At 40.4% G+C, this 24,908-nt stretch overlaps 1 protein-coding gene across 10 annotated transcripts in view; it reads left to right on the forward strand.

Annotated features, from left to right (window-relative positions):
* The window catches only part of SHANK2 (SH3 and multiple ankyrin repeat domains 2), a 315,835-nt gene that overhangs the window by 167,718 nt on the left and 123,209 nt on the right, over positions 1-24,908 (forward strand). For 9 of the 10 annotated variants that reach the window (XM_033150235.1, XM_033150297.1, XM_033150242.1 and 6 more), the window contains 2 exons: positions 9,588-9,670; positions 11,275-11,399. In XM_033150235.1, coding sequence (XP_033006126.1) covers positions 9,588-9,670; positions 11,275-11,399 — 208 coding nt within the window. Of the gene's footprint in view, positions 1-9,489; positions 9,671-11,274; positions 11,400-24,908 lie in introns of all 10 variants that reach the window. The other variant, XM_033150319.1, reaches the window with a different exon arrangement.

The following is a 24,908-nucleotide window of genomic DNA, read 5'->3' on the forward strand; positions in this document are numbered from 1 at the left end:
ATATGTTCTAGTTTATATCTAGGATAGTCAATCAAGATGCTGGAATTCAGTTCTGGCCAGTGCTTCTTTGGATAGGAGATGGGTCAATCGCCACCTAAAGAGACAGTGATTGCACCTCAAGAAACTATCCCTGTGAAGACAAGCAGGTTATAGGCTGGTTTATAATAACCTCTTTTGGACAGAAGCTTATTGAGCCCGTGTTTGTGGAGCAGTTTCAGCTTTTCCTGAAGTAAAAACCCAGTCAAAAATATTTTACTCATTTAAGACACCCTCCTTTAACTACAAGAAGATACAATAGGCCAAAAATTTTCACTGGCTAATCTTCAGCTGTACTGTCCTAAACCAAGTGAACTTCATAAGCAAACTTGATTCTGTTGGCGTTTGTAATCATAGGATCATGTGGTTTGGCTGCCTATCTGTGTGCATAAGCGGCAATGTATGTATTTGGTGTTTTTTTGTTTTGTTTTGTTTAAAAAAAAACATGCCAGTGTATTTTCTTCTAAAATCAGCAGTGAGGGGACCACAATAACCTCCCTTATGCTTTTAGTAGAAGAAAATTACATCTGGAGATCAAGGAAGGAATTCTTCTTCTTCTTCTTCTTCTTCTTCTTCTTCTTCTTCTTCTTCTTCTTCTTCTTCTTCTTCTTCTTCTTCCCCCTCCCATCTGGCTGGGTTTTCCCAGCCATGCTGGACAGCTTACATTACATATAAAAACAAAGTAAAACATTAAAAACTTCATGATACAGGGCTGCCTTCAGGTGTCTTCTAAAAGTGACGAAGTTCTTTATATCCTTGATATCTGATGGGAGGGCATTCCACAGGGTGGGCACCACTGCCAAGAAGGCCCTCTGCTTGGTTCCCTGTAACTTCGCTTCACTTAGTGAGGGAACTGCCAGAAGACTGTTGGAGGAGGACCTCAGTGTCTGGGCTGAGCGATGGGGGTGGAGATGCTCCTTCAGGTATACTGAGCCAAGGCTATTTAGGGCTTTAAAAGTCCGCACCTTTGAAGTGCTCGGAAACGTACTGGGAGCCAGGGAAGATCCTGTTGAACTGGTGTTTATATGGTCCCAGCATCCACTCCCAGTCACCAGTTTAGCTGCCACATTTTATATCACTTGGAGTTTCTGAGTCACCTTCAAAGGTAGCCCCACGTAGAACACATTGCAGTTGTCCAAGTAGAAGATAACCAGAGCATGCACCACTCTGGCGATACAGTCTGTGGGCAGGTAGGGTCTCAGACAGTGTACCAGGTGAAGCTGGTAGACAGCAACTTTGGACACAGAAATGACCTGTGCCTCCATAGACAGCTGTGAGTCCAAAATGACCTGGTCCTTCAGGGTCATGCCTTCACCACATTGCTGGAGGCTGATAAAGCAACTGCCTATTTAGAAGGGATGTGGTTACTCAAGGCTCAGTAGGGTTCCACCTAGTCCAGTAATGCTTCTGTTCTGACTCATTCCGAAAAAAGTTACAGGTACATCCTGAGAAGCTTTCAGTGTCAGTCTCTGCTTATCTGCTGAGCAGGTTGACTGCCAACCTTATTCTTAGCTTGACTATGAGCTTCTTTGGGATTGCTTCCCTGCAGACTGCCAACCCCAAATATTGCTGTTGTCTGTAGGCAGCTAGCAACTAAAATTACAAAGCTGGATTCTGGAATACACACCTAGTGACACTTGCCTTAAAGAAATAGTAAGCAGTGTTCATATAAGTAGCATAGCTTCCTTCTTCCTTTTCGTTCAATGGAACTGGAATCTTATTTTCTACTGTACTCAAGAATTTTATGTCATATGCAGGTCTTCATTAATATGTGTGCGTGCAAATGAATAATGTGTCAGTGTTACACTAGTTTATGCAATATCATCTTAGTTACCTGTAACAGGAGTAGTTTCTAGGCCATTTCCCTCAACATTCCCTGGTGTTTTTGTTTCTTTAAGAAAGTTTCACATTTAAGAGCTTGCATTGATAAATTATTTTATCAAATGTTGTTTTTGAAAAAACGGAATTCTTCTCCAATTAGAATGTTTCGTGCTTTATTATCAATCCTGCTTAAAACTGAAAATAGCATATTTTTTAACAAGAAAAAGGAAAATCTTACTTTCCCCCTTTTACAGATGCAGAATTCCTCAGGTGTTGGTAAAATCATACCTGTAATGCTTGCTGTGTGAAAACAAAAGCTTCACTTCCCCCACCCTCAATGATTTGCATTCTTTTAATAGACTTCCAAAAACAAACATGCCCCCCCCAAAAAATACAAAATAGACTGTGTTCCTTCTCTGTTCATATCTATGACATTAATAGTATGTATTTGTAATACTAGCTAGTGTTGCAGTGATATTTAAATACTTGGTTTCAGACACCCTTCAAAGCATCTGTGGCAACATGGATTCACTTTCAGCCTAGGATAGAAAAAAGAGACAATATAAACAGTGTTCACTCTGTCATGTCAGCCTTTGTTTTCTATGAGCTCTAGCTGACCAAGCTTGTTTTCAGGTCAGCTCCAGCCTATAGAAAGGAACAGGCTGATACAGTACAGGATTGGGTTTTTTCCTCCTCCCCACGTCTCATTGCGTGCTGCTCTGTTGGCAACAGCTTGGGTCAAACAGACCCAGGCTGCCACCAGTGTTTGAAAGCATCCTTCTATTGCAACCCATATCTATTCCAAAGTTGCAAGTGATAATGTAGCTTTGATGGTTCTAAATAGTTTAGAGCTAGGGACTGTGTGTCTGGGGGTGGGGGTTGTTTTTAATCCAGGGTTGAATGCACTATTGGTATTCAACAAGTAATTAACATTTCCTTCCTGAATTATTTCAGTGCTATGTTCTATAGTACCAGATTGCTCAACTAGATGATCAGTGCCCAGGGAAATGCAATCAATCAAATGCAGGGTCTATATTAATCTTGAAGTCGTTAATTACTAGAATCATCCACTCATTTTTGAGTTCATTGCAACAGGGGGGGGAAAGCTATAAATAGACACCTCTCCACAATCCTGTAGTGGTAGAAAATGTTCTTCATGTTACAACATTTACTCTAGAAATCACCTTAAAACGGAGTTATCTGCAACCTTCAGTTTTCTGCTTCCTACATGGATCGCATAAGATATTAATCTAAATGTGACCTTCTGTGGATGGATGTTGCAAATCCATACCAAAGATCTCTCCATTAGTTAGCCAATAGCATACTCCAGTTTGTCAGTATTTTGGAAGATATTAGTACTGTAGTATTGCTTCTCCTGCAACAAGTTTATGATACAATTAAATGGTTTATATAAGAATGTTATATACAGGTTTGCATGCTTCTACTTTTCAGAGGTCCACTATTGTTCTATTTGCAATCCTTGTTTTAATGATTTCATTTAATATTCTAATTTTCTGAGATTGTGAATTTGGGGTTTTCATTAGCTGTACGCTACAATCATCACAATTATGACAAATAAAGGCTTGACATCTCTCGCTTTGCATGTCATGAGTCTATCTCATATGCTAGTTTCACCTTTTAAGTTGAATTTCTGAAATAAATGAACTTTTCCCACGATATTCTAATTTTTTGAGCATCACCTGTATATTCATATTTCATTTCCTGGAGAACTTTCCCAGTATGTGTGTTTATAGCAATCTTTTGGCTCAGATACTTTAGGTGAAATGTTAGTTGGAACTGCTTTCCCTGTTCCTTAGTTTTGTTTTTCCTCTACACTTTATTTTATTGTGTGAATTGTTTTCACACTTTCATACACCACCCTGGAAACTTCTGATAAAGTGAAGTTAAGAAACATTTTAAACCTGTTTCCATAAAACTGGATTTTAATAGAGGTGTACACTATTAGGTGGAGTCTCCTTTTTTATTCCTACACTTCTTATTTACTCTATATATATATATATATTCAAGGTTGTTTACAGTCAAAAACACAAAGCAATTCGAAGACAGATACTGTTGTAGTTCCGACCATAAACAATGCCGACTAGTGATCCGGCAGCGTTATATAAAAACAAAAAACAAAACAAAACACAAAGCAATAAAATTGCTTTAAACTATATTACAATTCCTGTTAAAATCACAGATATTAACATCAAAGCCAAACCGCCATTACAAAACCCAGAACACCCTACACTACTATACCAGCAAAAAGAGAACTATGAGGTAAAAAAAAAATCAACTGTTATTTTTTACTAGCTGCCTAAAAACATTTCAGTGATGGGACCTGAATTGCTTCACTTTGCAAGGCTTTCCACGGGGTGGGCACCACAACCGAAAAGGCCTTAACCATGGTTATCAACCAACCATGCTTCCTAGGGTCAAGGGATCTGGTGTAAAGTTTCAATGACGATCAAATCATTCAGGGAGAAACATACAGAAGAATGTGATCTTTAAGGTACCCAGGTCACAGGCCATTGCTCACATCCTCACCATACGTTTAAAGCAGTTTTATACCACTTTTACAGTCATGGAGAATCCAGGGAAGTGTAGTTTGTTAACAGTGCTGGTAACTGTAGCTCTGTTTGGTTGTGTGGTATAAGATTGCTTTAAAATTCAGTTTCAAGATAAACTGGTAAAAAAATGCAGATCATACAAAACACGAGAGATAGAGAGAGAGAGAGAGAGAGAGAGATTACGCATCAAAAACATGCTGACCTGTCAGCCATTCGACTGCAGCAGTTTGTACTAGTTCTAGTTTGCAACAGGTTTCTAGGGCAGCCTCACCTAGAGCATGTTGCAATAGTCTAATCTGGAGATTAGTAGAGCAGAGGTAAGCAGACTTTGTAGAACCTCAAGATTTACCAGCCAGAACCAAGTGCAAATTCAAACCAACCAGTCAGGTGCAAAATACAAATTGAATTAAAGGATAAAGTAAGTGTCTCTGAGCACCTTCTGAGCCTAGGAGTTAGTTTTTTAGTACAGTGGTACCTCAGAACTCGAATGGCTCCGTTCTCGTAACATTTTGGCTCCCAAATGCCGAAAAGCCAGAAGTTCTCCTGCTTTTTAACGTTTCTCAGAACATGAACGTCCAACACGGCTTCCGCTGTGCAGAAACCTAGTTATCGGCCAACCAAAAGCCATGCCTCGGAACTCAAACGTTTCGGAAGCTGAATGGTCTTCCAGAACGGATTACGTTCGAGTTCCGAGGTACCACTGTACCAGAACTGAACTGACCCCACAGTCTTTTCATACAAAAGTCTACTTTTGCTTAACTTTCTTTATAGCAGCAGCAGCAGCAGCATCACTTAAGTGTAAAGCAGGGCTCGGCAAGGTTTACTGGCCATGGGCTGGATCAGTCCCACAGAGATTGTCAGTGGGCCGGACTGGCACAGTGCGACGCCGAAAATCGCGCGTGCGCAGAAGCGATTTTTGGCGTCTGGACATGCACAGATGCGATTTCTAGTATCAGCGCATGCGCAGATGCAATTTCTGGCGCCGCTCGGCAAGTCCCCACGCTGCGCTGTGCCGATTTAGCACAGTGCGCGAGGGACTCACCAATAGGGCGGCTCAGTTCAGGGGCTGCTCGTGGGACAATAAAACGGCCACATCTGGCCCATGGGCCGCATGTTGCCGACCTCTGGTGTAAAGAGTAATTTAGTTGTTGCTCTTGTTGAAACAACTGGGTATCAGAAACCTTTGCCATGTTTTTGCAATTCAGCCAGAAATCTACCAGTAGATCATGACCTACTTGCTTCCCAGCACTGAATAGGAGCATGGATGACCATGGTTCAGCTTTGTTAGGAAGGGCTGTGGACCATAAACCAACCAAAGCTGAAAAAGGCACCCCTCACTATTGATGCCATCTACACAATCTAGCAGAATCGCTTGAGCAAGATTTACACTTCAGTAGGAGTATAATTACACCCAGTACAAGCTGCAAATCCAAACCTGAGTCAACTCACTACTAGTACTTCTGTTTTGTCTGGATTAAGTTTTGGTTTCCTCATCCCCGTTCCATCCTTCACAGCTACCAAACAGTGATTTAACCTTTAAACTACTTCCTTAGAATGAGATAAAAATAAAAATATAGAGTTGGGTTTTATCAGCTTATACTGATGATTCTGCAATCCAGCTGTCCTCTCTGAGCAGTTTCATGTAGTTGTTAGATACCATAGGGGACATGATGGAGTCCTGCAGAACCTTACAGGCCACCAGACATGGGGAAGAGCAATAATCATCTAGCACCACTTCTGGGTTTTATCTCTCTGGAATGAACAAAGCCACTTTAGAATTGTGACCACAATTCCCATCCCTTTGTGAAAACCCAGATAGATAACATGGTCAGTGGATCAGTAAACATGGTCAGTGGTCCAGGAGAATCAACAGGGTCTCATGCACCTCATTCAACTTCCTAGGAAATGAGTTGCTGGTTAAGGTTTTTAACTACCTGATTGCTGTTGCTGTTGCTTTTGTTTTTGTTTTATTATGTATTTTGTATTCCCATTTTGTATTTTTCTGTTGCGTGTCGAGGTCCCCAATCCACCCCTCAAGTAAAACACACTTCACACCAGATATAAGTTTAAGGTTTTTGGCATTAATTTGGCCACAACTTTATTGAATACAAAATAAGTGAGTGGTTGCTTAGGCATTGGTTAAGACTATCTGTCCCGCTGGGGACAGAACTGACATCCACCCGCCTGTGGAGTCAGTATAGGGGAAAACGCTTTGGGGAGAGAATGTGCGCCCGTTCTCCCCAAATGCTCCCAGGGGCTCTTGTGTGGGCCCTGTCCCCCCGACCGGGGGGAAACGGACAAGCATAGTGAGCCCCTGGATTCCTTTAACGGAATTCCCCTCGCTGCCGCAGCCTTGAAGGGGCAACCACAGCCAACCTGCCCCTTTGCAGCATAGGAGGGGCAACCACAGCCAACTCTGCCCCTCCTAAACCAATTTATAACCAATGCCTAAATGCCAACCTTAAATGTTGTGACTAATTGCTACGCAGTAGGCGAAAACCAAATGGCACCAGCCAATCAGCCAAGTGGAAAAATTCCTACCAGGCCCCTGCTACAACGCAGACGACCCCATGACAGGCATAGCAAGGTCAATGCAGAGGCCTAATAACAGGGCGGGAGGGCGGGCGATCCGATGCACGAAGCCAGGAGGGCTCCGACGCTGAGTGCAGGGTCATTTATAGGCTCTGAACTGTCCATCAACAAGTTGCAACATAGAAATCTCCCCAACGACAGCCAGAGCCCAATCGCAGTAGTGGCCATCCATACAAACCCGCCCAGCAGCAGAGGGGTGACTTGCTAGCCCCCACCGCAACACGTGCTCTCCATGAAGGAGAACACGCTTTGTGAACCACCCTGGGATCTTTGGATGAACGACTGTATACAAATTTAATAAATAATAATCATAATTAATTTTCCAGCCCTCTTGCACTAAGGCAGGCATAGGCAAACTCAGCCCTCCAGATGTTTTTAGGACTACAACTCCCATGATCCCTAGCTAACAGGACCAGTGGTCAGGGATGATGGGAATTGTAGTCCCCAAAAAATCTGGAGGGCCGAGTTTGCCTATGCCTGCACTAAGGTAACCAAGCCAGTTTTATTGTTGGCCAAAACCAGTCTGAAACTGATTTCCAGAAGGGATCTAAATAACCATTTTCATACAACAACTTTTGGAGCAGCACTACAACAAATTTTGTAGTTTGGTTTGGCCCCAAAAGGTTTCAAACATTACCAGTTTATGCTACATTATAATTAGCCATAGTAGCCATAGTAACCATAGTCAATTGCTGTAGAGGGGATTTCTTAGGTCCCCCCCCCCCCAAAAAAAAGATGAAGTGGAGTCTATGGGAAAGGGTGGATGAATCCTTCTACCCTGTCCCTCATTCCTGGGAATGAGGGACAGGGTAGAAGGAAGAGTATGATGAGCAGCAATGGAAGCCTCAGTCCTGCCACTTTAAGCCACGTTTTAAAATTTGCTAACTTGGAGGTGACCAGGTGGGGTGGGGAAGAGACAATTTTCTTCCTTTTTTCTTTAATGCCCCCTCCCGCCTCCTGCCTCTCGCTGTAAATCCTTTTGACAGAAAATGCAGTTTTTGCTCAGAACCTGATGTGTTAGGATTTTACTCCAGACCTGTTCACCTGCACCCTATCTACTTGTGCTTCTCTGCCATCAGCTGGGAAGAAGAGAAAGGGAATCCTGGCCCTACCTCTAGCCAGGAAACCAACTGCCTCTGGCAACCTGCCCTGCCTCTCTCCCAGAAAGAGCTCCATCATAACTGTCAGCTGCTCTGTGGATTTTTGCCAAAGGGTGCTGGCTATTTTGGAATGTTGAGGGAACTTTCCATTATTCTTTTCAGCTGTGAATATAGACATATTTGTGCAACAGCTAATCCAGAGCCTCGGGGATATGATGGAAGCCTAACCAAAACAAGTGTGTGTAAATGGATGCAGGATTGTAGTCTGGTGGAACAGCCAGTTATGTTTTATCAGGTCAGATTGCAGAGTTTCCTCATATTTCTGTTACCTCAAGAGCAATGGTTTTCTTGCCACTGCACCACCATATTTTTGAAGCACATTACTGTTTTTTAAAGGAAATATTGCCTCCTATGCAAAAGAAATGAGGGTGTACCTGAAAGCTCTACGTGAATAATTTCTTGGAAATGTGTTGCTATTTAATGATATAAAATTGTGCTTATATATTTATTTTATTATTAAAAACTCAGATCAGCTTAAATCTCTTGAAATGTTGTGATTTGGGTTAGAAATTTACTCTCAATCTATTCTTTGAATAACTGGATTTTTATTTTTATTTTTTTTAAAAACCCCACACTTATCCAAGAGTCATTATCAGATAATTTTCAAGAAGCTGCCTTTATTTTTAAAAAAATGTAATGTCTGTCTTTCAGAGGATCCTCTCATTATCAGTTCATTGTGCTGGCTTTCAGGAAGGCTCTGTAATTTTTATAGAAAAAGGTGATCATGAACATACATGCCTTGTTACTATTTAAATTATGCAGATTCTTGATGCTGTGAAAATTTGTGCTTGATGACGCCAAGGCAGCTGCACGTTGTTAGCATTGTAGGCTGTCAGATGATCATGTGGGATCCTTGCAGCATGCAACATTCAATAGGATTGAAAAAGGGCTTTTGATGCAAGGCATAGCTTCTGAATATATTCGTGCCTTTTAGCTACTTATAACAGCAAACCAAGCTAACTTTAGGTTTTAAAATGCTGCCTCATTTTTCTTCTGGTTGGTTTCATTTTGGCTTCACTAGAAGATGCATCTGGTACATCCACGATTGAGGAGTTTATTAATGCTACTGTCGTTCAGTTTACTTTCTTTTCTTTTAGACTCCTAGCTAGCACACAGATGACATGATCACACATTTGTTCAGCTACCACCATGCATGGTTTCTTCCTCTGCTTTTGCTGCATTTTTCCCTCCGTTAAGTTGCACTGTCATGTTCTCCCTTGCCATTAAGCCTTGTCTTTGTCTCTTTCCTTCTTCTGTTTGCCGTTATATTTTTCCCATGTTTGATTACTGCAATATTATTTGATTAACTGGCTGTGATGATGATGAACCTACACACTGGAGGAGCAGCTACTACTGTGGTGATGAAGGGATGTAATAATGGTCGCTATCCTCGGAATTCTCTCTACAGTGACTGCATTGTAGAAGAAAAGGCTGTGGTCCTGCAGAAAAAAGACAATGAAGGATTTGGGTTTGTGCTCAGAGGGGCCAAAGGTATGTGGATTTTCTGTGTCTGTGTGATTGGGTGAGTGCCTATGTGAAAAATGGCATGCATTTCTGAAAATAAACAGGCATTATTCCTTATGCATTTGGTTGCTAGACAACAGTGTTCTCTCTGTGCAGTAAAACTGACATGAATTTCTGATTGAGCAGTTTTGAGGGGTATGTGTATGCATGTATATTTTTTAATGCACAGATATATGTATAGAATAGATATGGAGAATAATTTTGAGGGGAAGGTTGCCTACATATTTTGTATATGTTACTGTTCAGTTTATTCACACTGTAAGCATCCTGGCTGTGGGGGTGTAAAAATTGCTTAATTTGAAGTGTTCATGTGTTAAAATTATTTGCGGAGTGAAGCTGCATGTTGCCAACAAGCTTGAAATAGATCTGTGGCTTGCTCAAGGTGGAACTACTGCAGTTTTAGTATGAAAATCAGATCATTTTTATATCTTCAGAAGCTGCATGTATGTTGAGTGGCCTTTTTAGTGTGTTCTGTTTTGAGGGATGCCTGGCTTCATGTGTTGAAATGTGCTAAGCTTTTTCTTATGCCAAATGTGCTCCAGTAGATTTATGTCTAAGAATCAAAGGTACATTTTTAAGGCTTTTCATTTATTACTTTTGCATTTCATTTTTTAAAGTGGTGGTACATCCCAGTGCCTGCCACTGAAACACCCCTCAGTTGCTGGATGGGCTCTCCCTCACACAGCCTGGCTTCAAGGCTAGCCCATATGTGCTTATGGTGGATCCTCCACACCCTTCCTCTGGGAATACCGTTTTTATCATTCCTCGCTAGGATGGCAGACACCTATTGGGCTTCCCTAGCTATGTAACAGTTCCTGATTAACCCTCCTGGCTAAATGCACGTTTTAGCGGGGTCTTCTAGAGACTCCGTGACTTCATCGCTGTGTAGATCAGCTGGCGCTGAGCTATCTCTGCAGCAAACAGAGGTTATTCTCTTACTATATATGTTAATTTGGTATGGGCCCCAGCTCTTCAGGTGGAATATTCAAGGGCCCCCTTAAAACATATGCTAGTATCCAGCTTCATGTATCATTTGTTATAAATGATGTTTGAGACCTTATTGGAGCACATGTCTATGAAAGTGTATGCATGTCAGATCATTCAGCATATAAATATGTACATGATGCATAAGCAAATACAATGTTACACCATTAAATTTAATTACTTCATACTGTTTTCATTGTAGCTATAGGTAATTAGCTGCTAACAGACTTGAAATTTTAAATGACTGAATTCTCCATGCTATGGCCACATTTGAAAATTAATGATACTGGTTTCAAATGAGAGTCCTCTTCCATCAAATCACTTGTTTTTTTTTTGGGGGGGAGGCTATATAGCAGTTTACCAGAGCTGAGCTTCATTTATTTGCTGACTAAATTCAAGTGATCATGAATACACAGGAAAAAGAAAGGGAGAGAACTATAGAGCAGGGAGATCTGTAGAGACGGGATTGTTGTACTTAATGAATTTCTGGCACTGCATAAGTATCATTTAATCACATTAAGTATATATTTCAAACTTTTATCTTTCTTTATTAAAATATATATTTTTTAAAAATATTATTCCCAAAGCTGATACACCAATTGAAGAATTCACCCCTACTCCAGCCTTTCCTGCTTTGCAGTATCTGGAATCAGTGGATGAAGGTGGGGTAGCATGGCAAGCTGGCTTGAGAACAGGAGACTTTTTGATCGAGGTAGGAGAATTTTGAATGTGATCTAACCTTTCCTGTTCAGGAAAATTCTGTATTTTAATCAGTTTGCACTGGCTGCTTTAAACTTGTCCTTCTAACTACTGGCAAAGAGGCTTATTCAGCAGTTGGATGCAAATCCTAGTTGCAGAGTCTTTCATGGCTTCATTATTCAAACCTCCTTTTGCTGTGTTGACACAAATTGTGTGAATATAGATGTGTATAGTTCTAGGCAGCACATTAATACATGTGAGAAACCTCCATGAGAGAGGATGCTGTTAATTCTACTTTTGGTAGTTTTGACCAAATTTAATTTTGAAGATAATTGAATGGATGTCTAGTGCTGCAGTATAGCATTTAAAGGGTTGTGTTTTAATTACTAGCCTGGTCCATCATGCGTGTAACAGCAGGTGGTGGTGTGATGATATTCTCCTTTCCTTTTCCATCTCTATGGTGACAGGGCCTCTTTTATTTCATTGCCCCAACGCCAAATAAAGCTTTTATGTATCCCTTTTAATGGACAATATCCTGTATTTGCTGTACACCATTTAGCAGTGAAAAATGCATCAAGTGAGTAAGATAGAGAGTAAGATATTAGAGAGAAAATGTGTGATTGCATTTCATGAAAGGGGAAGCAGCTTTTGTATGTCAGATGTAAGTAGACCAGTTTGTATGTTTGCTTGTTAGCTTCTAGTTCACATTTTAACTTTTGGAATTGACAAGTGTTATTCCTAATGAAAATTCTTACGTGAAATTTGCGATGGTTTGGGTGCCCTTTCCATCAGTTTCAAAGAAATTATTGCACATCAGTACAATAATGTGGTTGTTACTTTATTGGATTTTTAGAATATATCTGGCTATATTCAGAATTATTCATGAAATGTGAATAATAGTCTGGTATTCATTTTTTCCTGTTTTAAGAAATGGTGATACTCTACTGAATGTCATTTACCCATATAATTCTTTGGTTTCCATTTGTTGATCTTCAGACTGATGAGTAAGTTGTTTTGTGGCATATGATATAAAAAGGTAGAATGTTTTTTTTTTCCTAATGCCATTTACTAATCTATGCAACTTCTGGTACAACTGGATTAGGGTACAGTACTTGGTTGTTTTCCCTTATGCATTCAGACTTGAAGAGTAGACTGAGCTTTCTTCTCTCTTTAGTTTTCATGTTAATCTTTTGCATTTACAAATAACAGTAGGGTCAGGTTTTTAGCAGGAACATGTTAGAAATAATGTAAAACAATACAAAATGTATTGGCAAATTCCTTGTAGTTATAATGCATCCTTGCGTAATTGCCTTATAAGTTTTACTGGGTAGTGAATTGATTCCTATTTAGAGGACTTCCTTGGGAGTTAAACTTGAGAATCACACTTTATTCATAAACCACTGATCCTAACTTTTCTTGCACCAGCAGATAAATATTTATGATAGGGCATATTGGCATGTGGTTAACTTTCATTATATAAAGAGCTATTTTTGGCACACTGAGAGGCTTGACGTGGTTTGTTGAATTTTCAGGTTTTTTTCTTCTCTGAACAATGATGTTCAAACTACTTTTGATTTTCTCCAAAATTTCAAACTCAGTTTGCTATGTGGTATGGGCAAACTGCTGTTCAAGAAGCACAAGCCCAAAGCCGACATTTGTCCATGGAAGTAGTTGCATGGTTTAGTATTTTGGGTGATGGCCAGTATTCCAAACTGTAAGTGTATGCCAGCACTGCAGTGATGTTCTCCACTGTTGGTAGAAGATACATAGACAGAAATATTTAGGACTAGGATACTGGTAAATGGTACAATGAAATATTTGGAATTAATAGTACCCTGGAAAGCATAAGATACTTTGAATAGGTCTAACAGCAATTCAAATACTATTGAAATATTTTAGGCTTGGGGAAGTTATACAGGCACACAAAGTGTGGTGGAATGATGTAAATCAACAGGAATAAAGGTCAATTTACGTTATCGGTTTAAGTTAAGTTTCTCATTTTAAAATGCATTTATTTCATGAGCAAGCATGTGTACTAGATGGTTGTTGTAGCGAACAGAACATATTGGTTTGCAATTAAATAGAACATTTTTATAATCTAGGAGCATAATCCAAAACCTTGGATAATATAGGCCACATGCTTTTTGCACTGTGAATCTCTTTATTGTCAAGAGACCAACCTTCTTGGTTCTCTTTCTATGCATCCAAAATAAGGGAAATCCTACTTTTCTGTGGGACCTCAGACCCCATGAGCATATATGATGAGTTAAGAATCTTTTTTGGCCCTCAGTTCACAGGTCCCAATACCAGTCCTTTGGAATCATTTTCTACATATCTCCATCAGGAAAACTGTCTATTCCTACTCTCTGCTTCCTGTTACTTTCTGATCCAGAAAAGGACCTCACCTCTTATTTCACTACTTCTAAGCTTTGTTAGGAGTCTTTGGTTAGGTACTTGTCAAGCAGGCATTAAGTGGCAGGGGGGCAGAACCAAGTTATCTGCGACACAATTGGTCAGTTAAGTATTGTTATTTACTTACTTACTTACTTACTTACTTACTTGATGGGGGAGCTGCCCCCTGCCCCCCCCCCCGACTACACCTATGGTACAGTCGTACCTTGGATCCCAAACGCCCTGGAACTCAGACGTTTTGCCTCCCAAATGCCGTAAACCCGGAAGTGTGAACATTCTTTTGGAACGCCTCAGATTACTGGTATTTTTTAAAGGCACTTTAACTTTTTTTATTTAAAAATGAGTGTTTTTACACATAGGTTTTTATCTTACCCTGACCAAGAACTCTGCAAGGCATTTTAGTTATCTTTAAAATAAGAATGTACTGAATAGTTTGCTGAATCAGGCCAACTTTTGTAGTGAAATAAAAGAACACCTTCAATATGTTTTGAAAGCCAAGTCCATCACATACCATAACGATATGGCAAATCGCCTCCTCTTTTTTCTGTCTTGATGCTTCAAAATCCCACTGATAATTGAGAAACTTGACAATTGTCAACCAGGCTCACATTTGCTACTGAGGAATGTTTCTATAAATAAATTGTACTGAATTTTCCATCCTAACATGATAAGTTTTTCTGGAAACTGTAATGTGTTAAGGTGTTTAAAAAAAAACAAAAAAAAACTTTTGTCCCAGAAATAGCTATTTTGCAGTAAGAAGAATTAGAAAGGTTCGTATGCACTTTTCATTGCTGTGAAACCTCATTATGATAATACTGGATGTAGTTGGCCTTATCTCTTGTTGCCAAGAGATAGAAAATCTTCAATGACTCAGACGTTCACAGTATTAATGCTTGAAGCTCAACCATTTGCTTCTGGCATATGGCTGGGCTGCCATTTTTGTTAAAGAAAAAGTAAACTATTTGATAATTTCATATAGTGCTATTTTATGCCAGATTTATTTTGTTTTATTCTATTTTCAAAGAGGATTATTTTTCCGCTGCTTTGTTTATAATTTACAGTATAGAAATATGCTTCATTCCTTTACATTAAAATGTTCTTCCTTATGCATGTGTCTTATCATTAGTGCATAGAAACGAGCAAGTCAACAAAAAACCTACTCCATTCATTTTCAACATCTTTTGCAGATTTTCTCATTTATAGACCCACTGACATATGGAGATCAGAGGAAAGATGAAACCAAGCAGTTATTAGCCTTTGGCAGTGCCTTGCACCCCAAGAGAGCAGTTGCATTCTTCCTCATAGTCATACTGTTCCTCAGGGTCACTTCCTGCTTAATGTGACAGTTGTGTGTTAAACAAGTGTTTCATGCAGCAAATGCATCAAGTGTGAAACAAAGATGGATGGTCTTTAAAACTCATTTTCAGGCATTAGCCCACTTACAAGTAGTAGCCCAGTCATTGGTCCCAGGGTGTGCATGGGTGTTCAAATGGAATACAGCATGTACTGTACAAGTAAACTGGGATTTGGTTGCAAGTGCAGTGAAGTTGCTTTCACAACAGCCATTTCACTGGAATGGTAAACATTTGTTCACTCACTTTTGGGGGAACACCCAGACAATGTGATTATCAGCCTCTTGTGTTGCGTTTTTTGTGTGTGTGTGCATTGTCTCCTTCCCTTTCCCCTATCATTCAGCCCGGACACTGAGATCCAGCGGCGAGGGCCTTCTGTCGGTTCCCTCACTGCGAGAAGCAAAACGACAGGGAACCAGGCAGAGGGCCTTCTCGTAGTGGCGCCCGCCCTGTGGAACGCCCTCCCATCAGAAGTCAAGGGAATAAACAACTACCTGACATTCAGAAAATACCTGAAGGCAGCCCTGTTTAGGGAAGTTTTTAAACTGTGATATTTTAAATGTATTTTAATATTTGATGGAAGCAGCCCAGAGTGGCTGGCGAGACCCCGTCAGATGGGCGGGGTACAAATAAATTATTATTATTATTGCGTGTTGAGGTCCCCAACCACCCTCCAGTAAAATAACTCACACCAGAAACATTAATTTTGGTTTGGGTTTTTGGCATAAATTTGGGCCACAACTTTATTAAAATACAAGATATGTGAGTGGTTGCGTAGGCATTGGTTTAGACTATCTGACCCACTGGGGTCAGAACTGACGACCGTCAGTAAGGGAAAGCATTTTGGGGAGAGAATATGAGCTGGGGGATCAGACACTATGACTCTCCCCAAATGCTCCCAGGGGCTCTTGTGTGGCCCTGGCCCCCGACCGGGGGATACGGACAAAAGCATTGTGAGCCCCTGGATTCCTTTAACGGAATTCCCACGCAGCAGCAGCAGCATTGGAGGGGCAGACACAGCCAATCATTACCCCTCCAGCAACAAACACGAAACCAATGCCTAACCGCCAACCTTACAAGTTGTGACTAGTTGCTACGCAGTAGGCGAAAACCAGAAGGCACCAGCCAATCAGCCAACTGGAAAAATTCCTACCAGGCCCCTGCACCAATGGCAGACGACCCCATGACAGGCATAGCAAGGTCAACGCAGAGGCCTAAAACGAGGGAGGGGAGGGCGGGTGATCCGTTGCAAGCAGCAAAGAGAAATAATACGGGGCGTGCCAAGGATTTAAATCCTCTAACTGTCTAACAACCAAAATTGCAACATTAATTTCTCCCCAACAACAAGAAATGCCCCAATCAGAACAGCGACTAACTCAGAACCAACCCACACTGGAAGGGTGGATTTCCTGGTCCCCACCGCAACCCGTGGGGTTCTATGACCTCTATGAAGGAGAACACGCATTATTATTATTATTATTATTAGTCCTGATTTTGGGCATTTTTTCTCGTTTATAATAAAGCACAATTCCAGCACCAGCTGGGTAAGTGTTGGCAGGCATGGTACTTTTAAGCCTCTTTGGGTTCCTATGCCTTTGGAGATTTGAAGCTATTTGTTGGAACAGGTAGTTTCCTCTCCTTGTTTTTTGAGAGTGGAATTTTGCAACCGAAAAGAAAGAAAGAAAACAAAGAAAATAGTTAGATCCTTCTCCCTTACCCCTCCCAAACACATGAATGAAATTTATGCCATTCAAGAAGTAATTCATATGTCATTTATTAGTAATCTACCACCTTTACTCATCATGAAGCAATCAGATATGATAAACTTAAAAGAGGAAACTTAAGCAACATTGCTGAACTGGACTTAATGCGAGAGTAAATACTATAGGGAGAGGCATTATATACTAATTATGCATAATATACTGGTATTAAGTTATTGTGTAGAATCTCCATTTTAATTCTGTTTCCAGCTAAAAAATTTTTTTTGGGGGGGGAGATGTCTCAGCAGTGCTAAAGTGTTCTAATGTGGAAGCAACCCATATGTCCTGTGATCCTAATGCTGTATTCTGAAACCTCTTGAGCTGAGGAACCTAGAATTTTAGCTGTTTTACGATATTTCAGTGGGTGATGTGTAGTTGTGTTATGCTTTAACTGTATTGAGACCTATCTGGTACCTGAGATTTATTTACTTTTCCTTTGCAAGGAAAACGATTGGGCAAGGTAGTTCTAAACATATTCTGTATTAGTACTTAAAACTGTGAGTTTTGACAGGTTTATTTAAGTTCTGAACCTCTCACTCCAACCCCCCAACCTGCCCCCCAACACATTCTTTTCCATGCTCATATCAGCAATTACTCTGGCATTTTCTTGCTGCAAAGCTTGTTGCTCTGTATGTATTTTGTGTGTTAATCCTTTACAGCAGGCACTATAGCCACTGAATAATTAAGGGGAGAAAGATCACTTGTGTTGAATTCTCCAAATTCCATGTTTCTAAAAAAAATTAGACCACTCTACACAGATGATGGTAGATCGCTAGAAACCTTGTAGTCAGTTTTGCTAGACATATTAGTAACCAAGGTGCAGTGCAAATACTTACTTTCACATATTTGTTGTTTTATTGAAATACTCTGTGAAGTATTATCCATTCTTTCCGCTCCTCAGTTTTTCAAGATGTGCACTTGCAAGGAACCAATTTATGAGTTGCTTTTTATGTTGCAGATTAATAATAAATACTGTTATGAATTTGGGAGGGAGACAGTCTGGAAGAAACCCAGAGACCCCTTCCAACCCTTCAATTCTGTACCTTTAGGGTGGAATGTATAAAAGGAAGTTTGCCCAACTAGCCCCTTTGACAAAGTAATAGCTTTAACTGGCCAGTTAAGTGCTCATCAGCATCTCAGCAATGGACTAAGTGATGGTTCTCTCCAGGAAAGGTGGGTTGGTGTTACACACACACACACACACACACACACACACCCCTCACCTGACTGCAGGCCATGTGATCCTAGGCAGGAGAAGACTAGCCAGAGTAGCTGTGTGTGAGAGCAGAAACCTACAGAGACATGTTTTGCTCTGTGCTGGAAAGCTGTGACTTTGGGGCTCACCTAGAACCCCAAAGGAGAAGCAAGATCTTATTGGGCAGCGTTCAAAACTTCCTAAGGACTAGGCGCATTCTGCAACTTGCTGTGGTCCAAATGTGACCAATTTTAGATGTATGGGTGTATGTATTGAGCCTAGGCCCCATCCCCGCATGGTACACGAGTGCTCTCCTCCAAGCCTTTGGTCTCCAAGGCCTGTTCCTGCTTGGTGCTCCAACCCTGTCCCAGTGAGGGCTGGGCTGGGGGAGAAGGGCTCCAACCCCCCTCTTGGTGCTTCAAGCCCCGTCAAGCATGTCCCTGTTTGGTGCACCATCAGTGAGAGGAGGGCTGAGGGGAGGAGGGCTCAAAACCCTGTCCCCTCTTGGCACTCTGAGCCTCATCCTGGCGAGGGCTGGGCTGTGGGGGAGGGCTCCAAGGCCCGTCCCTGCTGAACTTTCTAGTAGTTGCACATTTGTTTCACTTTCTCTCTGAAATTTCTTTCAAATTCAGCATCATAGTAATAATAATTCACAGTAGTCTTAATGAATTTATATGCTACTTAATTTGTCAAAGTTGGCCTCTATGCAGCTTACAAGTATAAAACCAATTACAAAATAATATATATGCATGTAATAAATATGCACAATAGAACCATTTCAGTGAAACATTAAAATAAGCACACACACACAAACATACAGTAAAGCAAACACATTCAAATAGTGCAACAGTTAAGAGTTAAAACAGCAATTAAAACAATTAAAAATTAAATATAGTAACAATAATAGGTGTCTGCATTGTGCTCAAGTGTTCAGATGCTGTAGGTGTATATTCTTTTAACCCTTACAACACCCGTCAGATATGTCTCACCTTCCCTGCCCAGCCTAAAATGAAATCGCTGCTAGATCGCTGGCTGCTGCCTTCCATGTGCCCCTTTGCCTCTCCTGCACCCGCCCCCAGCATGTAAGTTCACATCTAGCACAATACATACAGACACATATACACATCAGTATTTGTAAATATTAATTATTCAAATGACTTGTGGTTTTGGCTGCTATTGCAGGGACTGAGCCCCATTTATGTTTGTGGTGTCCAATTAAGAATTGCTATTAAAAATGTGATGATAACAGTGTGCCACTGGTGTGAATTATGAATCAGTTCATGCATTTTGGAAAAAAAAAACAGATAGAAAGAGCTGCTGCGTTAAGGGAAAAATAGCGGCTAGCCATTCTATTTTTGCGCCTGGAACCCAGGTTCCAGGAGCAATTTGGCTCCTAGCTTTTCTATCTCAGTTTCTAACTCTGTTCTTGGAGTGTTACTGCTGCAAACCATTCCATGCTATGCTCAGATTGTATTTATGTGTAAGTAAAACCATGTATCCTAAAGATACCAAAGTCTCTATTGACCTGCATGCCAAGGTAGAATGTGTGCAGTGGAGGAGACCCACCAGGATGATCAAGGGTCTGGAAACCAAGCCAGTGGATGGTCATCTGCCATGGATGCTGTAGATGGGATTCCTGCATTGCAGGTGCTAGACTAGATGATCATTGGGGTTCTTTCCAACTCTACCAATCTATGATTCTATGAAATGTCAGCTTTGGGCTGCATTTTGCATTTTAAAGCTTTTTGTTTTTAAAAAGTGCCTCAAAATCTCAAAATAAAAAGTCAAATTCTTAAACTCTTCAAGTTATCACTTGTATACTTATAAAAGATTATAATTCTGTGTTGTTCATTATGACTCTTGAGGTACGGATTTTTCTCTTCATTGAAAATGGATTTACCTTGCTTATTGTTTGATTAAGTAACAAGTTAATTTGGCTATTTTACAAGTGTTTGGATGTAAATGTATATTTCTGTCTGTATTCATGACTTTAGTGACATAACATGTGAATTAGGCCCTAGTTAAATTCAAATCACAGCCATTATGCAGGGACAGCTCCTTCAGGAATGTATGATCAAAACGATGTTGTTTCTCTCCTGTTGTTTAGTGAAGTGTTTAAATATACGTTACTGTTTCTTAGGTAACATTTCTGTCTCATTTTATATACAAGTTACTATGTATTAGCATTGATGATTGCAGAATACTGTAACTAGAATTTAAGTAAAGCATTGGTTTTATTGTCCCAGCAGGGAGAAAGCAAAAGTTAAAGTTTTAGGGCACAGTCATATACTGGAGAGCCACTTTTGAGGGATTAAGCAGAATGTCCCAGTATGCTAGCAGAACACTTGTGTTCACAGTCACCATGATAGTTATGCCATCAAAACACCTCTGATTTGCTGAAGGAAAACTCCCCTTCAGGATGTATCCCACCCCAGAGGCTGATCAATAAAGGCTTTCACTATGCCACGTAAGGCTTTTCTTGGTTGCTAAGGTTGATAGATCGTGGTCACTTTCCCTCCCATGATGTAAGGCAGGCAGTTTTATGGACTCTGCACCAGCACCCTCTTTTCTCTGCTGACTCAGGTACCCTGATGTGGGGGGGGGGGGAATAAGTGCTCCATGGTGTGTCTTATTCCTGTCTGGTGCTGGGGTGTGTGTGTGTGGCTAGGATACTGCTCTTTGGAGCTTGCTGTGTGGGTCCAAATCTCTGGAGCTCCCTCTCTTTTGCCCCTGATATTACTGGTTTTGGCCAGGCATACAAAAGGTAAACGGGAGCATTCCCCTCGCTTGCCCTGATGGGAAGTTGTACTCCTTTTCCTGGATATATCTCTTTGTCCCAGTAGAGTTAAGTGTGCTCTCTGAGGGCACTGTGTCCTTGGAGCTATGTTGGTGCTGTGTTGTGTGGCTTCTCCTTATTCCCCTTTGTATGCTGTGTTCATAAACCAGTACTTGTGAGGGCTATGAAAGGATTCAGATCTCTGCCTGCAGGATTGGCTATAGCAGGGTCATTTCTGGTTGAGCCACTGGTGCTAATGGAGTGAGGATGCTGCAGTGTGTCATCTTTTGCGGTGCAAGGATGTGTGCTGGGAACCTGTCATTGTGAGTTCATTGACACCCCTCACATCCAATCTGGGGCCAGTATGTGGTAGCAACACTGAAACAGCCTCTGACTAGTGTTTCCATAGCCATTTTTATTCCATTTTTTTTAATTCTCTTGTTGCGTTTTTCCTGTCCTAGGTTAAACATGCATCTAATATGGCAATTATTGCACCAGCATATTTCTGGCATATCTCAGGTCCTGACATAATGGAAGTTTGGGTTGCTTGGTTTGGCAGTTCATGAATATGAAACATTATATTTTCATCCATTTTATTTCCCCATACCTTGCTATAATCCTATGATTTGCTCTTTTTGACTCTTGCCCTCACCTCGACACCTCCATCTTCCCCATACTTGTCGTCTTTAATCTCTTCATCTTTGTAGAGATAAAATTAATGAAAAGCAAAATAAAAGAAATCATTAAATAATCTGAGGAATTCTTACTGATTGGCAAAAAGTCCACACATGGGTTACATATTGAAACAATTATTTTCTTCCATAAAACAGAGGCTCTTTTGGGGTGGTGGGGGTGGTAGTAATCTAGTTATAATTAAGAGGCATCTAAAATTAGAAAGAGCAAAATTATATGGCTGCTTAGAAAATGGCTGGAGCCAAAGGAAATCTATAGCATGATTTTAGGGTCTTCCATGAGCTGCTGCTTTGGGGGTGGGGATTTTAGTGTCCATGTGTGGATTTCCAGATATCTTGCCATGACTTTAAAATTGGAAATGTAAAAATAGAGAAAAGGCAGTATGGAAGAGAGAGAGAGGGAGAGAGAAGGGGGGGGACGTTATGTTTTTACCATATATCTACATACCACTGAAAAGGCTCAGAGCTTCTATGTTAATGTCCATCCTAAATCAACAACTTGCAGATTTCTGTTGCTGCCAACTTGGCTGCCCTCCTTTTTAAGAAGCAAGCTTCCTTTGAATTGTAAAAGACGCTGGCAGTATTGTCTCTACTCATCTATTCCTGGACAGCATACTTGGTGCTTCACCAAGAGAAATGGAGGCCCATTTCAGAAATAGTTTTCCAATCATCCCTTGGAGATACATTAAAATTTAATAAATAAATAAAATTAAAATGTATGAAATTATTATTTTCAAACTTCTAGACCATCTTTAAAAAAAAACCTCAATGCAACAACAAATATTTTAAAAAATATATAAAATCATTAAATAGCTGCACCAAATATACAAAAGACAAAATAACTAAAACCAGTAGGGCAGAGCAGTAGCGTGCAACCCACAATTGCAGGAAATGTAAAAGGCATTGGTAAAAATAAGTGTTTTGTGTTAGCAGTTGTTTGACATTATAAAGTTGCCTTCGCCAACTTGGTGTCCTCCAGATGTTTTGGAGTCCAACTCATAGCTGAGGGCACCAAGTTGGTGGAGGCTATATAAAAGAGTCATCATGTGGCTGATCTCCCAGAGAGAAAATTCCTTACTCTTCTCACAGAGTAAGAACTAAATTAGAAATTACGGTTAAATTCCTTCCAGTAGCACCTTAGAGACCAACTAAGTTTGTTCTTGGTATGAGCTTTCGTGTGCATGCACACTTCAAGAAGTGTGCATGCACACAAAAGCTCATACCAAGAACAAACTTAGTTGGTCTCTAAGGTGCTACAGGAAGGATATTTTTTTTTTTACTACGGCAGACCAACACAGCTACCTACCTGTAACTGGTTAAATTCCTATTTGCCTTTTGCGTGCTTGTTTTAAATGCAAATAGTATCCATGGAGCATGGCGGTGACTTAGTCTGATAATTATTAGTATCATAGAGGCAGGGAGAGGGAATTTAACTAATTGTGAATTTCCTCCCAATAGAAAAAATCTTTTCTTTTTGTCAGGACCACAACAGGGAACCTTCCCTGCCTACTGAAATATTGATAATTATCAGCCCCTTTTCCCTCAGTGGCTAGTATCTGCACTATTTATTTATTTATTTATTTATTTATTTATTTATTTATTTATTATTTAAAAACAAATTCAATGTAATATATGGTCTAGTTTGCCCCTTAACCTCATGTATTTATGATCTCAAGAACAGGGAGGGGTGTATATGATACTAGTAGAAAGGCATATACACAATAAAGGAAAATAAATATTCTAGAGATACACTAGGTTTTTCCTATGTAGTACTTTATATCTCAGTCAGCAACTTGAATTAAGTACAGAAGCAAACTAACTTCTGGTGGAGCTGAGCATGAACAAGTGAAATATATTGCTTACACCATTATTATTATTATTATTATTATTATTATTATTATTATCTCACCTTTTTCCCTAACGGGACTCAAGCTTTCTACTAAAATAGAAACAGCTAAAGACATATTTAAAAGTATCATTAAAAGACAATTAAACATTAGTAGAATTAAAATACATAGATATAAAAGATCATAAACAGATTGTTACAATAGAAACATCACAGCACCAGCCCTTTCCTTAAAAGTAAGAAAGTTCCAAAGGGCTGATTGCAGCAAGCTGCTGATTCTGTAGGCTCACCCTATCTGTGCTGTAATTGTACCCTTGGGAGACAGGCTGCAGCACAGTGTTTTAGAAGCTACAGCAGGTGCAGTCTTCAAGGGCAAAGCCTATATAGTGCATTGCAGTAATCATTACAAGGTCAGAAGTCAGGAATGATGGTAGTAAGGTCTTGGCTTTCCGTGAATGGTACCATAGTGTATAACTGATGAAGGCTCCTCTGGCACCAGAAATGAACTGCAAGTCTAGGAGCAAAGGTGGGTTCAGAAGCAATCCCAGGTCTCCCTTCTCTTCCAGAGAGATTATTTCCCTCCCACACACGGGCTGATGTGCTGCAGCAGCAGCACTGTGACTCTACAAAGTCCTTTAGGGTTGCCATATTTTGAAGATAAAAAAGAGGACACATTTGCTGACTTCTACATTTAACTATGGATCATTATTACAACTCTACCCATGAAAAAGAGGACATGTCCTGGAAATAAGAGGACATACGGCAACCCTACGAGTCTATGCCTTGAGACCAGGTGTAAATGTACTTAGGCTGGATGATGTTGTGCAGGCATCAGAAGATTGAAGCCTCGCCACACCATCCCAGCGACTGTAAAAAGGGTACATGGGAGGAAGAAAATGGAAATGGGGTGGGATGTAAAGACTAGATGGACAGTGGTAATGAATTGGACATCCCCTAAAGCAGACCTAGAGAAAGGGCTACAAACCTTGCTTTTCAAAATGTTATATCTGCCAGAAGAAACTGAGGTGTTGCTGAGGTAGGAAGGTGTGCTTCTATGCTTTCCCATTTGTTCTAAAGTAATTTTACCTGTTGTACTTTATAAGTCTGAATTAAAGAATTTTGGGGAGCGGTCAACATGTGCAAACCTTTTGTGTTTCATCTCAGTTAGGCGGGGAACCCCAATAGTTTCTTGCTGCTGTAGTATCTTATTTGTTCACATCCACAGCCTGGAAGGAGGATATTTACAATTACTTTGGATTAAAATTGTGGAAGGTCACTGCTTCTACTCACAGAGGACCACCAAGATCAGGCATTGTTGGAGTGACTGATTGATGCAGTATCACAACTGCTATTCATCTGATTGGTGAATCGAATTTTCAGGCACAGAAAACTTTGACAATTGTGGATAGTCACTACATAAGCAAATTTATCTAAGAAGCTGGATTGTATATTTTGGATACCTCTTGGCTCTGGTAAGGGCCTGGTATGC

Source organism: Lacerta agilis, chromosome 1 (genome assembly GCF_009819535.1).
Source record: "Lacerta agilis isolate rLacAgi1 chromosome 1, rLacAgi1.pri, whole genome shotgun sequence".
Lineage (NCBI taxonomy): Eukaryota > Metazoa > Chordata > Lepidosauria > Squamata > Lacertidae > Lacerta > Lacerta agilis.